We start from the raw sequence: 16,667 nt of genomic DNA, 5'->3' as shown, positions 1-16,667 counted from the left end.
TAATTTATGGCACAGTTTCTCTTTCATCTCAATGCAAAAGTAAGTTGAATTTGTTCCTTTTTTACCTGCTGTTGTACAGCATAATGCAGACTTGCTGGGCTCCTGCCCTTAATACTTGCCTTGGTAGCCTAAGGCGACAGATGAGGGTTTTTTCTGTTTTTTGAGTGCAGTGCAGCAGTCGGTGCAGAAGGGATTGGATTGGTGTGGTGATTTTCCAGGGCAGTTACATTTAAGCTGGTTCATGTAAATCAAAACGTGTCCTGGGCAGTGCATTTGGGTATTAAACCCGTGTTGTCTTTTCAGTCTTTCCACCTCCAGCCGACTGGGACACCAGGTACCTACTTACTGCAGACAAGCTCGAGCCAAGGCCTCCCTCTAACGCTGACAACGAGTCCCACCATGACCCTGACAGCCGCGGCCGCTCCCGCCTCCCCGGAGCAGATCATCGTTCATGCCTTATCTGTGAGCGCTCTGGGCGGGCACAACCCCGCTTTGGGCACTGGGGGAAGGGGAACCTTGTCATGCCGGGCCCTGCACATGCATGTTAATCTTGCAGAGCAGTTCTTAAGTCATAACAGTGCTACTTTGCTTAAAATCCTGAAGACTGAGAATTTGGGGCTTTGGGTATTGTTTTTAAAAAACAACCTCAGGTTGCTTCAGAGCTCAGCTTAGTGTGCAAGTTCTGAACAGAGTGTCTCCATTTAGTGTCTTGGCCCCCAGCAAAACCAAGTCTTGATGTTTTGTGATGTTTTCAGTTACTCTCACACATAGATGCTAGTCCACAACACTTGGATAGTAGTGACAAGTATTGCTTTTTGTTAGAGGGAGGGAAGAGGAAGCAAACTAGAGATTGAATCACAAAGCTGATGAAAAATTCAGTGGAAAAAACACTGACCTTTTGAATCTACAGTGATCCTCACCTGAATGGTTGCCTCTTTCATATTATTATGTATTTACTTTATTTGTGACTAAAGAACACATGACACCATGTTCAGTCTACAAAGTTATCCTATAGGAACAGGAAAGGTCAAGAGATGATCTGGGCTGACCTAGTGTATATATAATAAAACTCTGAACTACACTTAGCAATTGGAATCTTTTTGCTTGTATTTGCTTGAAAGATTTGTAGATAGTTACAGGAAATCCTCTGACCTTTCTTGGGGTTTTGTTTGTCTCTTTTTTGCAAATGCTGCTGACAGCCAGAGCATTTGTTAAACACGAGTGACAACGTCACAGTGCAGTGCCACACGCCGAGTGTCATAATCCGCACCGTTGCTGCCGAAGACATCTCCTCCTCTGTCACCCAGACAGAACTTAATGTGGATGCAGACATTCAGTCAGCTGACCTGACAGATCCTCCAGACACCCTAGGAACAAATACTTTCCCACATGATATTCATCAGTCCAAGCTGAGTGACGAAGAGCAGTCAGCCTACAACGAAGATGATGCTTCCAAATTTAGCAGCAGGAATAGTAGAGAACTGATGGATGGAGTTATGGTAAGAACAGAGGAGGAGATTGCTGATGCTAGCCTGAAACAGAATGAGGATTCTCACTCTGATTTACCCAGCACTTACGTTACTGAGGTAAGGGAGGGTGTGATCCTTGATATTTTCCCCATTTCTGCACGGAGAATTATTTCATTGAATCTGTGGCTTTATGTTAAGCTATTAATCTGAAATATCCCAGTGATTTCATTTGGTAGGTAAAGGGAGAAAGATGAAGAGAGACTATTCATAAGAGCATATAGTGACAGGACAAGGGGGAATGGCTTGAAACTGAAAGAATGTAGGTTTAGATGAGGCATTAGGAGAAAATTCTTCACTATGAGAGTGCTGAGGCACTGGAACAGGTTGCCCAGAGAAGCTGTGGGCTGCCTCATCTCTGGAAGTGTTCAAGGCCAGATTGGATGGGGCCTGGACTGATCTTCAAGGTCCCCTCCCATCCAAAGAATTCTGTGATTCTGAATTCACAGTTCAAGTATATGCTGAGATCCTCTATCCTTGAGCTTCATTAGTATGTTACAAGTATGAAAGTAACAGCATTTAATTTGGTACCAGGGCTTATATTTGACTTCATCTGGAGCACTGGGCACCTCGCTAGCTGTAGAGTTGCTTCACTGCTCAGGGTCCTTCTGCATGGTGACAGTGGAAAGCTGGAACATTGATGGCACTGAGCAGTTGCCTTCAGGTAATTCCTGCTTGATGCTGTTGCTTTAAACTGGGCTGTTAATTGTCCAACACACCTGCATCAATAGATAGATTGAGCAAGGGAGGAGAGCTCTAGTATTTGCTTTATGAGTCTAATAACATACTTCAAGATGTACCTCAGTTTCCAGTTTTGAGTACTTCTGTTAAACATACTGCTCCAGTCAAGTATCTCTTAAATGGGAATTTGAAACTTTAAGCTGCTTCTCTCTCTGGCCTCAGATTTATTAATCTCCAACACCTGAGATGGAGAAATGAGTTTATCCAAATGATTACAGGTATTTGGATTGTTTCTTTCAGTTGCTGGAATGATGAAAATGACTAAGTCACAGAAAACAGAGGTGCTGAAAAGCAGATAACACTCTTTACTGGGTAGAAAATTCCTTTTCCTTTACAGGTTTGGTTAGGTTGGAATTTGGGAAAAGATGAGTTAGGATGAAATACCCCTTCCTGTTTTTTAGAACACTGCTCTCCACAGTAGCTGCATTTCTGCTTTGTCAGCCTTGAAAATCCATCATTAATATGCTTTGGTGTTGTCTTTGAAGAAGCTTCTAATAGACAGTGCATATCTGTTATGCTCTTAGAAAAGGGTGAATCTTTGTGCACCTCAAGTTTGCTACTACTACAGAAGCATCTGAATCCTGAGTACATCAGAAGATGGGGATTATTCTTCCATTTTCCTCTTTCTGTGTCATGGTTGACATAATTGTGATAAGATTTTCAACATTTGAGGCAGACCATCAGCTTTCTGTTCTTATTTTAAAACTTTAGCTTCTCAAGGTAGAATTAATAAACTTTTGATATTAACCTAGTTCCTAGTTTAACTTTGTACAAATTGCTCATGGCTAGAAGAATGTAAACTTTTTTTTTTCTACACAGAAAAGCAAACTGAATTTGTAATTCTAATTTGCCTTACCCTTCAAGTCAGATTCAAGTTTGACATGTATACTTAAATTCTAGGAAATAGTGAACTGTCTGTGAGTAATTCTCAGTGAAAAGTTACTCCAGAAAAACATGCCTAAGTTTCGTTTTCTTCAAGTCAGTGTTATTTTTATGAGCTTGCCAGGGTTGTATTGTCACTGTGGGTGGGTAGTGGGAGGCAGGCAGTCATGCTGCAGGGTTTTATTATTTCTGGCTGGGAAAGGTGCCCATTTGCCACAATGGCTTCTTTAGTTTTTCACGCCTCCTCTTCCCAGCTTCAGGCCTTGCAGCCCAGTGCTGCTGGTGGGCAGAGCTGTGTGCTCTGCTGAGAGCTGCTCCTGCAGGTCAGGCACACCGTGCCCTTGGGGATGGGACCAAGTGCAGTTCACAGAGCTGCAGCGCAGGTTGTCAGCAGCATCTCTCCAGCAGCATCAAGGAAGGGGGTTTCAGACAGCTGCTTTTGCAAAAACACTGTGGAGTTACATAGGGAAACAAGTTTTCCTACAAAAAACAAGGTGGAGGAACATCAGGATTTTCTTAAACACAGAGAGCTGTAACCTCTGAAAACAGTGATAAATCCAGGTACCGTCCATTGTGTCAGGAGCACTTGCTAGCATTCTACATCAGGGATTCCTGAAGATTGAACAGACCTTAAGCATGTTACACACAAAAACTGGAATCCAGATATCTCTGCTGATTCTGGCAGTACTGTGTGGGATGACTTTTCACTGCATTTATGGGACCAGGAGTGTGCTGTGACACTGAGTCAGCCAGATGTGTTGCTGCCATTCAAGTACCACAGGAGCCAGGGAAGAGGCAGGAGCAGCAGCAATGGCAGGACTGAAAGAGAATGAGGGTGTTGACAACTTGTACCTGGAAGGAATCCGTGTGTTGCCAGTCTTGGGGTACCATTAAGGTCAGCAAAAAAAGTCTGGAGCCAGATTCCAGCCAGTGACAGACGAAGCAAGGCACAGCAAATATAAAGTGGATCTTTTGAGCTCTGTGTTCAGTGTCACTTAAAATTTGACAACAGGAGTTGTGAAACTTAAGGTAAAGCTGTTGGGTTTGTGGAGCAGGTAAGTGCTATAAAGGTAATGCTTCAGTCTCAGAACATCTAGACAGAAAGTAGTGGAAAAGCCTAATTATTCCTCTTCGCAGGCATAATATTTGACTTGCAAGGGAACATTTTATCACCACCTTGCAGTGTCTCCCTTCCTCTCCACATTACTTAACAGGGTAAAATTCCTCTCATCTTGCTTTTGAGTACCTGCTCTAGGATGAAACATGCCCTGTAAATGCTGAAATAAGTAGTGACATTTCAATTTAATGAGATAAAATTCATCCAGAGTGTATTGCTTACTGTGGAGTGTGGCTGAGCAATGCAGGTTTTTGTTCATGCAGGAATGATTACACACTCATGGCCTGTTCTGTGTTGTGCAGGACCTGGGTTCCCCAACAATAGAAGAACAAGTTGATCAGCCTACAATAGATGATGAGACTGTGCTTATTGTTCCTTCTTCCCATGGTTTTATCCAGGCAACAGATGATATAGATAGTGAATCAGTCTTGCCCTTGACAACTCTCACAGGTATGACAGTCCCTTTCATTAAAGCACTGTATAGAGCTTTTGAGTCTCTGCAGACAACACTTCACAGTTCCTTGCTTTCTCTTAAATAATTTTACATATCAGTGCTGTGAAACTGCAAGTAACCTAACAAATACTCCTCCCCAGAGGATCTCCCTGTAGAGCCATCAGAGTGTCAGCACTGATAGTGCAATACCTGATGGATGCAAATGTGAGCCACACCGTTGCATCCATGTCCATCCACAGTGGTCATCACTTACGTGGTCCTGTGCAACGTGCTCTAGCTGAACCAGCTTTAGCAAGGGGCTGGACTAGAGGATCTCCAGAAGTCACTTCCAACCCCAGCTATTCTGTGTTCCTGTGAAACTAGAAATTGCAAACTGCCTAGTTTGAGCAACACTGCCTGTAACTGGTTAGAATTCCAGGCTACATTTCCTGTCTCCTAAGTTTGTATTTTATTTCTTGTTATAATGGCACAGCAATAGTTCTAATGCTTTTTGTCCCTTGCCAGATCCTATCCTACAACATCATGGAGATGGGTCACACATTATTGGCTCATCGTTGGGCAGTCCTGACTCAGAAGATTCAAAGGATGTTGAGGATTTAGTGAGCTGTCACTGAGAAGCAGCAATGGTGTCCATTTTCTATTGACCATGTTTGCATTGTGAAGTTAGTTACACCCCTGTGCCACGTTTCCAAAGAAAGCAGTCACAGTCTGCAGAAGCTTCCAGTGTGAAATGACCATGGTGCACTTTCTCTGCTCAGGCTGTTTCCCTCATCAGGAGGGAGGACTGAGCCGCCAGCCGAGCCCTGAGGTGCCACGTCTCACTGGGGTGTTCCAGTGTGCTGAAGAGCCTCTGTTGCAGTGCTCACAGTGCTCAGATCCATCCAGTCAGTTCTGATCTGACTTGTTACTGATGTGCTGAACTGCATACGTGGAAAACTGAACAGAAGTCAAGGATTGTGGACTGTAGCCTCTTTAGTGCCGCAGCAAGTAGTAGTTTGCACAGGTTTCATGAAGAATGAGTGAGGATTTTTGCACTTACTGACTCTTGTAATACATGGAGTAAGAGACTGTTACATTTCTGGAAGGAGTAAGTTCCATCAAAGACTTCAGGGAGCATGGGCAGCATCGTGAAGCAGTGGTGTGTATTCCCATCTCACCTGACTCGTTCGTATGTCTGTGGCATAGGAAGAAGGCAGCAGCTTATGGGACTTGCCTGGTCTGCTTGTTCCTGAGGAGTCCATTGCTGGCAATGGACAGCTCAGAAAGATCACTTGTGGAAAACTTTTTCTTGTTTTGTTTTGGGTTTTTTTTTTCTTTTCTCTCATCACTACAGCAAGCTAAATAAAAAGGGAAGGGCTATGAGAAAGGGAAGCTACTGGGACCCACTGGCCTCCCCCGACAAGCTTGGAATTTCTTTGAGATTGTTGAATGGGTTGGAACGTTTGTTTCTGTTGCTGTTTACCTGACACTACCAGCCACCTCTCCAGACCTGATTTCGGCAGCAAGTTAGTAAATGGGGATGGTGTGAAGGTGGAAAAGTCTTGGAGGAATAGCTCTGTGAGAGTCTGGACATAAGGCCTCGAGGCAAGGGAGGCCAATTAATTCCTACATTGTTTGAAACAGACACTAGGCTGAACAGCAGCCTGTTAGCTAGGAATCAAGAGAAAAAGCTATAGAAACTAAAGACTTGTATAAATTATTTTATTTATTTCTGTAATTAGCTCTTCATAATCAAGAGTTGGTCTTTTTCAGTCTGTGGTTTTGTTAATGTGAAAAATAAGTTGTAGTTTTAAATGGTTGCCTAGGGAACAGAAATAATTGTATATTCAGTTTCAACAAAATAAAGAGTATTTGTCTTACTTGACTGTAAGATGCCATTTATTTATACTGCCACAGATCCTTTCAGTGCTGCAGTTTATTTTTACAGTAATAAAAAAAAGTGCAGTTTTTTTCCAAAATGAAAAAGCTTGTGCCATTCTGAAACATCAGTACAACTGGAATGTTCATTAAGCGCAACAGTAGCTCTTCAAAAAAAAGCAGAATGTCACGTCTTATGGCAATAATTCTCCCCAACAAGAGGGACATTACATATACATTTACATGAAAATCATGTACTGATTTATCCTTGCACAACCCACTTCTTTCCTCTCAGGCTGATGGTTCTCACTTCAATGTCTCGAGTAGAGCTGAGAGCTGAGCTGGAAGCAGTCTGACACAGCAGCATCATTGCTGGGTACTCCCAGTGTCCTTCATTTACCCACTTCGTGGAAGTACAGGTTGGCACATATACATAACATGACAATAGAAAACAATATGTAGTAAATTAGATTTCTAAATTTGGGTTCCAGGTCTCCTTGTCGATACCAGTAGATCTAGAAGAGAAAAGGAGTTTGTGTTATTTCAAAAAGCCAGGTATTCTGAGGAAGCTTCCTTTGGTAACTGAATTGGCAACTTGCAGGTTTAGTTTTGGGTGTTTTTTCCTTCCTGTAAAACAATCCAACTTCCTCTGGCCAGAGGGACTGTGTGTGTGTGTGTGTCTGTATGTGAAACTGGCCATGAGGAGAGGTGCTATCTGGTCAGCTTTGCTGAGAGGGAGGGAGAAGTGGGTGGCTTAGCTGGAGGTGTTTTAACTCTCAAAGCTGGCTACACCCTGGTGGATGAGGACAAACATCGGCTCTGCACTAACACAATCTATTCTGGGCAGAGTCGTGGCCACCAGCTGTAGGATCAAAAACTGGGACTGACCAGGCAGTGCAGAGCAACCTGCCAGCATACCCAGCAGTGAGGGTTCAGGGCTGCTCCGGGTCACAGCTGGAGGAAGGAGAATGCTCCAAGTATGAAAAGCTACAGCAGAAGAAGGAGCCACCAATGTGCCTCCCCATGGAAGGGGGCTTGGACTAGATGGTCTTTGACAGCCCCTTCCAACCCAAACATTTCTGTGATTCTGTGAACTCAGACCTGCCAGTTCCCTTTGCAGTGCTTGGAACCAACTCCCTTGGAATTCTGCAGTTGTTGAGTAGAGGAACATCTTCCACTTGCTGAAGCTTCCTACCCCTGTAACTCATTCCCTGTGTTTGAAAGGTCACTGACTAGTGCAAGTGCAATGGCTGATCCCTCTTCAGGTGTCTTCTGCAGCACAGTCCACCTCTGCATTCCCATTTCAGTGCTCTGCTCCCTGGTTTCCTACTCTGTGTCTCCACTGGCAGCTGTGGGTGGCAGTGCCACAGAGGTCACAAGTCTTGCACCACAGCTGGGCTGCAGGAGTTGGCTCAGTTCACACACTTACTCTGCAGTAAATACAAAACTCACTACCACTCCCTCATTGTCAGCTGGTGTTGTGGAGGCAGGAAAGCTTTTCTAGGAGAGTGTAAAAAGGAAGGCAGCACCACGTAAAGCAGATATTATTCAGAGCCATTGACTCAAAAGCACGGCAAACATGGCGGTACTTACAAGAATGCCAGCAGAAATGCAACACAAGGAGATGCAGAAAGCAAAAAATACATTCACAGGTTTTGGAGGTAGTTGCGGGAAGACAAAAGCACTGATTAGAGTGACCTGTATGGAGGAAAACAAAGATGAGGATTTCACTCTGGCCAGAGCTGCAGTGAGAAGAGGCTCAGCCCAAGGGCTGGAGCAGCACAGCACTTGCATCCTGATCTGCACACCCCTCCCTGGTCTCTGACTCCCATCCCTGAGAAGCTGAGGGAAAATGTGCAAGTCTGGAGGAAAACTGAGAGGAGTGGGGGAAAAACTGTGCCAAAAGCTTTGCCACACTGGCTTGTTGCCAGAAACCACCTTCCAAGTGGCCATGAAGCCATCAGGCCCAGGGGTGCACACTGCCCATGCAGGAGCAGCCCTTCAGCCAAGTGTTCCACCAGCTGGCACCTCACCTGTCCCCACAGCCTCCCTGCACCTCAGCTCTCCAACAATCCCCCCGTGGACCACACTGATGGTCTCCAGTCGCGACAGCATCGCGTTTGTCTTTAAAGCTTGGGGAAAGCACAGCTCAACACAAAGGGACAAACTTTGGGAAGACTTGTATAAGCCATAAATAGAGGACAATAAGTCATAAATAGAAGGAAATAGAAGCAAACACGCTCTCCTGGCACATAAGTGCTTTGTTGTCTCACCCAGCCTCACGTTCAGCCAGGATGGACAATCTGCCAGAGAACTTCAAGGATTTTGTTGCAGCTCTTAAAGAAAGGTATTCCCCTTCTCCTGGTGTCAAAGAGTTTCAAAAGCCAGATATGTCCCAAAATGACAGCCTGCCCTAAATCAGAGTTTCTTTGGTCACTGGAAGCTTCACCACCCATTTTTGGGGAGGAATTCTGGTTTTCTCCCTGTCACTTAAAGAGCAACATGGGGTAGGATGGGAGATACTTACTACAAGCAGCAAGGTTGTTAAGCCACCAACAACGAGATTGATGATTCTGTCCTGAAGAAAAGAGCAGAGTGTTATGTGTACCTAAAAAACCAATAGCAAAAAAACCCCAAACCATATAAAACAGAACATTAACCAACAACACTGACAGCATCAGCCAGGACCCACATAACAGCCAGCACACCATCAAGGCTCCCTGGTCAGCTCTGCCACACAGGAAGGTTTCCCTCCCTCCACGGACCCCAGGGAGGTTGTACTGGTCAAGGCCTCGTGCAGCAGGTTTGCTCATTTGCAAATGGCTTCTTTGCTACACCTAAATCAATTACAGTTGTGCAAATTGTATTTAAATCTTTTTTTTAAAGTGGGAGTGCACAGATGGAGGTTGTCAGAAAAAGGTTTTTTTTAGCCTCTCTGCCTGAGAATTAATAGACTGATAGAGTCTTAGGTGGGAATATGTGGGCTGCTGGCAAGGAGGTGAAGCGTTGCACACACCCCAAATGCTCCACCCTAACACCAGCAGATCTGAAGGTGCTACACAGTGGCTCTGCTTAGACAGACAGATAGCCCCCTCACTTCTTTCTGCTGCTCCTGATCAGTATAAAACAACTGGGAGGACACAACCTTTTTGTCCCTGGGAAGGAAGATCCCTCAGTGACACAGCACTGCAGTCCCATCCCAGTGGCATCAGGACAGGGACTGGCTGTGACACTGGGCTGTGTGACCAGGAGCTCAAAGGAGCACCCACGGCAAGAGCCTGTACTGATGAACCTTCTGGAGTCAAAAACAAAAGAATATTCCAATCCCTGCCAGCACACTGCCTCCTCCCTGGTGCTGCTCCAAGTATAAACATGCATCACCACAGTCGGACTGGGCTGCACACAGCCAGGTGTGACACCCCAGATGGCTGACAACTCAAATCAAAGGCTAAAACAACAGCTACAGCAGAAAAAATGTGCAGAGAGAAAACACCCCAGACTTCGATTAAGTGTACTGAGAGTCATTAAGTAGGTATGGTGAAAGGAAAGTGAGAAAAGAGTTTGAGCAGTGAAAGCATTTTGCCCAAGACATCCTACCCAGCAGGCAGGGCAGCAAGGGCTTCCCTCCACCTGCTCTTGCACAGTTCTTCCCTCCTAGAATTTGGATTTGTAGAGGGAGAAGTCCCAGGTCATCAAGAAGTAACACATGACAACAGCAGGGCACTAGAAGAAAGCAAAGAGGAGGCAGAGAGCAGCAAATCATGCTTTTGTGGGACACCACCAGCCCTGACCTAAGGCTGTGGAGCTCACCTTGAGGTGCTTCAGGAGCAGGTGCATGCTGTGTCCTGGTTGTGTTCATCCCCAGGGGACAGGGCCACAGCAAGCAGACTCTGAAACCTCCTTTATTAGTCCCCAGCTCCTCTTTGTAAAACAAAACCACTGATGCTCCTGCAGCTCAGAGGCCCCAAGCTGTGGGGGAACAGCAGTGGCTGCAGCAGTGGGAAGTGACCCCCCTCCATAGGAAATTGTCACCAACATCCCCTGTGCAAGGTCCTCACCAGCCAGGCACAAACCCCTGCTCCTCACCGGCATTTCCACACACGGAGTTGGTGATGTGACAGCAGCCTCTGAGCGCCGCGAGATACGCGATACGAGATACCCACCACTGACCCCAAAAAGGAACAAGAGAAATAACTCCAGGCAAAGAGAAGCAACTTGAAAAATGCAAGCATGAAATGCTCCATGAGAGCATATCGTGACAGCTCAGCTGGACTCCTCCTCCTCACCTAAAATAAATTAAAGAACTCAAAGCTAACTTTAGGCAGGACACGGAAGGGTCCTTACCACAAAAGCCACTCCACTGCCAGGAGAGGATGGCAGTTTTGCTCTGCCCTGCAGACCTGGCTGAGCCCACCAAGGCAATGTTATGGAGGGGGACCAGAGTTGGTATTCAGGCTCAGCTCCTCCATTCAGGATGGCAAGAGGTGAGCAACTGGATCCCTTGTGCCATGAGTAGATGGGCTTTCAACAGCAGAGATAGCAGGGAATGCCAGGGAGCCAGCTGCAGAACTAGCAGTGGGTCACCAACCTGCAGAGCTCATCTGGTGAGCACAGAGTCACCGCCAGCTCTGCAGAGAGCTCAGAGGGATGGACACACAGTCAATCACCATCCAGAAACTCAGCCACGACTGTGCTCCTCATTAACTAGAGCCCCATTGTGCCAGGACAGACTGGACTGGCAGCAGAGAACAAGGGGGTCAGACTTGACAGCGATCATGGAGCATTTCTCTCTTGACTGTTTCAGTGTGGGAGAGAGCATCCCCCAGCACAGGGACCTCTCATCTCACACCGCTGACTGAGGGACCTCCAGTGACAGCCAGGGCAGGTATGGATGCCAGCAGTGGAGCATGTGGCATCCAGTCCCTGCAGCCAAGGCAGCCCCTTCCCCGTGCTCAAACCTGAGGGCACTCAAATTTTCAAAATGCACTGCTGGCAGAAGAAGGTATTTCAGGATCCAGGGATTAGACACTGATCCTGAAATCCCAGGCTTGGCGAAGCAGTGAGAGGCTGTATTCCCCAGGGCCCACTGACACTTCAGCCCCAGGCAGCTTAGCACAGCAAAAAGGTTAAAAATACTCAAGCAGAGGCCAAGACGGCTAAAGGGATTGGGGATGACGGAGCCTTTCACCTCCACGCTGTGTCCGAGTGCACAGCCTGGCCCGGGCAGACACTCCTGCATGCTGGGCATGCAGAAACTGGCTGTGGTGAGCCTTGTGTCCTACATGTCACCCAGCTGGCACAGCAGGCTTTTATGACCAGCACAGCTGATTCAGGAAGGATTTTTCTCCAGCATCGCTATGTACTGTAATAGCTGCTAGAGTAAAAAGACAAAATACCCCAGTGAGCACATGAAAACAGAGAGCCTGCAGCTGCCTGAGGTCACCTGGACCAGCACAGGGTACTGGCACACACACACCAACTTCTGATACAGCCCAGCAGTGCCTCCATGGGGGTCCCCATTCGGCCAGCCAGCTGCCGAGACGTAGTGAGCTGTTGGCCAGACAGGAGATGAATTCCATGTTTCACTGTTGCACAAGATGCATTTTGAAACAGGAGGGTTTCTGCCCTGTCCTTCTACTCTGGGGAGGGTAATGCAGGGGCTAGAGGCATCAGACTTCTCCCAGGGAAGCTCTGCAGTGCAGAGGTCTCCCTCCATCTGCCTCTGGGAAAGGGACATAAGGTCAGAAGTGTCAAATCTTTGCAAAGCAGGAGGGCACAATCCAGGATTCTTTAGGATCTGGTCAAGGTTACTTGGAGCGGCAGGGAAGCTGAGGCTGGACTGAGACTGTATCTGCACTCCGTCCACAGTCTTTGACCGAGTGGCAGCTTTGCTCTTTGCCCCATTCCAGCTTGGCACCTTCCATCCTTGAATCCTCCAAGTTAGCAGCATGTGGGCTGAGCCCACAGGGATCCCTGCAGAGGCTTGGCCAGGAGAAGGGAATGAGCAGGTCCCCTGGAGCTTGGGTACCTGGTGCCATCTCTGCAGGAGTGACAGAAAGGCCATTTTTATGCCTTACATCAGCAAGTCCAGATGGTCAGCAGCCATTGCAGCGCTGCAGCCGTAGGGGATACCTGAATGCAGTGCCAGACCCGATCTGGTGGAACTGCAGGCAATACAGGCTGTGCTCAGGGCCAAGCTGGACACCCACCCTCTGCAAGACATGGGGACTTCCTGGTGTGTCCTCAAAAGCTCATCATTCCCATCCCGAGCTGCTCAGTTTCTCTATTGCTTTCTGCTTCCAACCCACAGCAATTAACTCCCACCCACTCAAACGCTCCCACCATGGAGGAACGCAACTTTGAACTTCTTTCCTGCGAAGTGCTGCACCTGTGACACTCTGTCCCCTCTTCGCCACCGTACAGCTGTGCCTCTGCCTTATCTCATCCCCATTCACTGCCAGCGCTGCATCCCTGGAAACCACGGCTGAATCCACAGCGCCTGGCATTCATCGGCGCCGTGTTGCTGCACCCCCTCTTCCCACCAGCCACTTCTTTGGAACCATCTTGCCCCAGTCTCTGCTCAGCAGTCACACGGGAGAGCAAGCTCGGCAGGAGCAGCTGGACCACGGCAGGGCAAGGAGGTGGATGCTGCTGCCCAGCTCTGCCATCCCCACAGAGTGGCTTTACCCTCAAAGTCACCAGCTTGAAGAGCAAGAGAGTGCAGGAAGGCAGGAAGAGGGAGTCCCCATCTCTACATCCATCTCCAATTGCTGGCAAGAGTGGAAGACCCCTAATTTTGGGCGCAGGGCTTCCTGGGGCACAAGCACTGCCCCTGCCCCTCCTTGTGACCGAACAGAGGATCCCGGCTTGCCAGTATCAGCCATCATTTGCAGAGACCCAAAAGCGGAGTGGGGCGTGAGCAGACACACTTCTCCCGGCAGACCTGCTCCCATTTAAAGGCAAAGTTTAGCTTTTCCATTTCTGACACAGAACATTCCAGCTCAGGACCTCACCAGCGTCTGTTCCTAAGCAACCCCAGTGAATCAGGGAGGAAACGACCCCTGGCCAGCACAGTGATCCCTTGTCTGTCAGACACGGGTTCAGCAGAGAGAGACCATTGGCTGCTGCTCGACCCATATGACAGGTTCCAAAAAAGCCACAGGAGACAGGCAGGGGGTAAAGTGCAGGATGCTGGATCCCCGTTAGAGCCCAGGAACTGAAATTAGCATCCCACGTTTATTATTTACTGCTCTCCTTTGCGAGAAGAGGCGTAGCTGGAAAAAGACAGGGATCAGGGATCGAAGGCTTAACCTGGGCTGAAAAGTTTGGGAGTTACCTGCCAGGACTGCCTCCCTGCTCGGATGGCATATCCCAGTCCCCAGAAGTGCCCGTCGCTGGGAGCTTCCCAAAATCCCTGACCAAGGACCGTCCAGCAGGACCCAAGTGCAGGGCACCGCTCCAACAAAGGTACCCTTGCCTCCAGTGCTCCCCATTAGAGCCAGCAGCTGCTAGCGGGGATACCTGTCCCACCCTCAGTTCATCTTCTTGGCGTCCTGCCTGTCCTCCTATGCCACATCATTCTATTTTTCCCTGAAAATCCGGTTGGTCTCACTTTGTTTTCATTAAACATTATAATTGTAGCAGCAGTTCCAAGTTCTTGCAGGGAAGGCGGTGATGGACTCGATACACTTCCGAATAATCTCAGGCAGTTTCAGCCTGCACCCCCCAAACACACACGAGTGAGAGTAACCCCTCCTAACAGGTCCAGAGCGATGATGTGACACCTCCAGGGACCGTGGTTCCCGAGGGATTCCCGATGCCCCAGGAGCCCCCTGCCCGGCACAGCCCCCTGCAGCAGCGCCGAGAGCCGAGCGGCTTACGGGGATTGGCACTTGAGGAGCCGCTGCTGCCACCCGTCAGCCGAGGAGCCACCGCCAGCTCCTCCAGCCCGGGAGAAAAAGCAGTTCCCAGGAAGGCACCAAACGCAGCCCCCCATGCCCATCCCCAGCAAAGACCCCCCCAGCTGGGTGAGAGGCAGCCTGGGGTGCTGCAGCCCCAGAGCCCCGGCCTGGGGGCTGCCGGGCACGCCCGGGTGGGAGGGACACGGCGGCTCTGTGAGCCCCAGCCCGTGCCCAAACCCCTTCCCAGCCCCACTCCGAGGGTCCCCCGGACCCTGGGACCCCGAGCCCCAAGTTGCCGATGGAGTTCTGGGGGGATGTTGGCTTGGGGAGGATTATTTGAAAGTTGATTTCCCCGGGGGAAAGGGGAGGGGGAATGTTTTGTGAGTTTTTTATTTGGGGAGGGGGTCTTGCGGGGGGGGGGTTCAGTTTTTGGGATATGGTTTGGGTTTTTTTAAATTTGGCGCGGTGTTTGGGATGATTTTGATGGAATATTTTTGGTTTGGGGCGCTAATCGGGAGATGGTTGTTTTTCTTTTATTTCAGGGTTTTTTTAAATAATTACACCAAATTTAAGCTTTTCCTTCTTTTGGAATTTTGGGGGACTCCTTTTATATTTTTTCAATGAGGTGCAGCCTTTTTGATTTTTCTTGCTGTTTTGGAGGCGGACTGAGGATTCTTTCTTATTTCATAGGGATTTTTAAATTTGTTTGCAGGATTCGGGCAGGTTCCTCGCTCGGGCCGGCCGCTCGGCTGCCCGCGGCGCTCCGTGCCGAGCCCGGGGGCAGCGGGTGGCGAGCTGCCGCTCTCCGGGGTGGCCGGGAGGACGTTCCTCATAACCGGGGGGCATTTACGCCGGGAGGGTGGGGAGGGGGGGCACTACGGGACTTTCAGCTGCATTTCCTCCGCTGCGGTTCGCTTTGGCGGGGGGTTGTTTTGGGGAGGGGGGTGCCGCTGGCGTGGCGGAGCGCCGTCCCTTACCCTGGCCGAGGTCTCCCCGAAGAGCGGCCGGTTGTCCGCGCCGCCGGTGCCGTACCCGCGGGCGGGGAATCCCTCCATGGCGCGGGGGCGCTGCGCCGGCGGCCGCGGGGGGGCGCCCGCTCATGCTGCGCCTCCCCCCCCGCCCGCCCCTGCGCGGCCGCTCCGCGCCCCGCGGGCGGCACCGGCCCCGGCAGGGGCGGAGCGGAGCGGAGCGGAGCGGCCCCGCGGGCGGCACCGGCCCCGGCAGGGGCGGAGCGGAGCGGAGCGGAGCGGCCCCGCGGGCGGCACCGGCCCCGGCGGGGTGGAGCGGAGCGGCCCCGCGGGCGGCACCGGCCCCGGCAGGGGCGGAGCGGAGCGGAGCGGCCCCGCGGGTGGCACCGGCACCGGCCCCGGCAGGGGCGGAGCGGCGGGAGCGGCCCCGCGGGACCTGCGCGGGTGCGGAGCCGCCAGCCCGGCTGCGCGGGGAGGGGCGGGACCGGCGCGCCGCCGCTGACTGTGCCGATTTGTTGCTCAACAAAGTTGCGGTATTTGAGCAAATCTCATTAGGGATGGTGACATTGCAGCTTGGAGAAACGAGCCTGATTTGGTTTTGATATAATTTGATTTTTCTTATTATAGGTTTTATTTTCTTATTCTTTTTTTTTTCTTTTATTTTGTTTTTCTTTATTGTGTTTTACTCTTATAGAATTGTGGAAGCAGAATATCCTGAGTTTGAAGGGACCCAAAAGTAACATCAGTCCAACTCCTGGCCGTGCACAGGACACCCCACAAACCTCACCCTGTGCTCAGAGCATTGTCCAAACCCTTCTCGAGCTCTGTCAGGCTCAGTGCTGTGAGTGCTGCCTGCGCAGCCTGCTCCAGTGCCCAGCCACCCTCTGGGTATAAAACCTTTTCCTGATATCCAACCTAACCTTTATTTTATAGCTGTTGTATTTTTCTTATTTTGTATTTTATTTTACTTTATTCTATTTTACTTTAAATTTTTAGGGGCTTATTTATTTATAAACATCTGGTCCTGCTAGAGCTGAAAAATTAACTCACCAGTGCTCTTCTCAGTCCCCTGCATGAGTTATCCACCTAAACTAGGTAAAAGAGAGGGATTATTCCTGGAGATAGGATTGGTAACAGTAAAACATTTTTGCTGTATACATTCCTTAGCCAAAGTTATCCCATGTACTGTTGCTGCTGCTTTGGAGCTGATGATGTGTTTGC

General features: G+C 49.3%; 2 protein-coding genes across 6 annotated transcripts in view; one reads left to right on the top strand and one right to left on the bottom strand.

Annotated features, from left to right (window-relative positions):
• Positions 1–6,579, top strand: part of DMTF1 (cyclin D binding myb like transcription factor 1) — a 29,497-nt gene extending 22,918 nt beyond the window's left edge. For 2 of the 5 annotated variants that reach the window (XM_068189532.1, XM_068189531.1), the window contains exons 14-17: positions 304–462; positions 1,200–1,586; positions 4,569–4,716; positions 5,225–6,579. In XM_068189532.1, coding sequence (XP_068045633.1) covers positions 304–462; positions 1,200–1,586; positions 4,569–4,716; positions 5,225–5,334 — 804 coding nt within the window. In that variant the 3' untranslated portion in view covers positions 5,335–6,579. The remainder of the gene's footprint in view (positions 1–303; positions 463–1,199; positions 1,587–4,568; positions 4,717–5,224) is intronic. The other 3 variants (XM_068189536.1, XM_068189535.1, XM_068189534.1) reach the window with 3 other exon arrangements.
• On the bottom strand, positions 6,408–15,622 carry TMEM243 (transmembrane protein 243). Its single transcript, XM_068189543.1, has 4 exons — positions 15,456–15,622; positions 9,105–9,155; positions 8,171–8,275; positions 6,408–7,092 (listed from the first exon to the last, which is right to left on the bottom strand). Exons 1-4 carry the CDS (start codon positions 15,531–15,533, stop codon positions 6,970–6,972), a joined length of 357 nt encoding a protein of 118 aa, XP_068045644.1. The 5' UTR covers positions 15,534–15,622; the 3' UTR covers positions 6,408–6,969.
• Positions 15,623–16,667: the final 1,045 nt, after the last annotated feature.

The sequence above is a fragment of the Anomalospiza imberbis genome, chromosome 5, assembly GCF_031753505.1.
Source record: "Anomalospiza imberbis isolate Cuckoo-Finch-1a 21T00152 chromosome 5, ASM3175350v1, whole genome shotgun sequence".
Taxonomy (NCBI): domain Eukaryota; kingdom Metazoa; phylum Chordata; class Aves; order Passeriformes; family Viduidae; genus Anomalospiza; species Anomalospiza imberbis.
The sequence above is the reverse complement of the archived record's forward strand: the minus strand, read 5'-3'. Positions and strand labels throughout refer to the sequence as shown.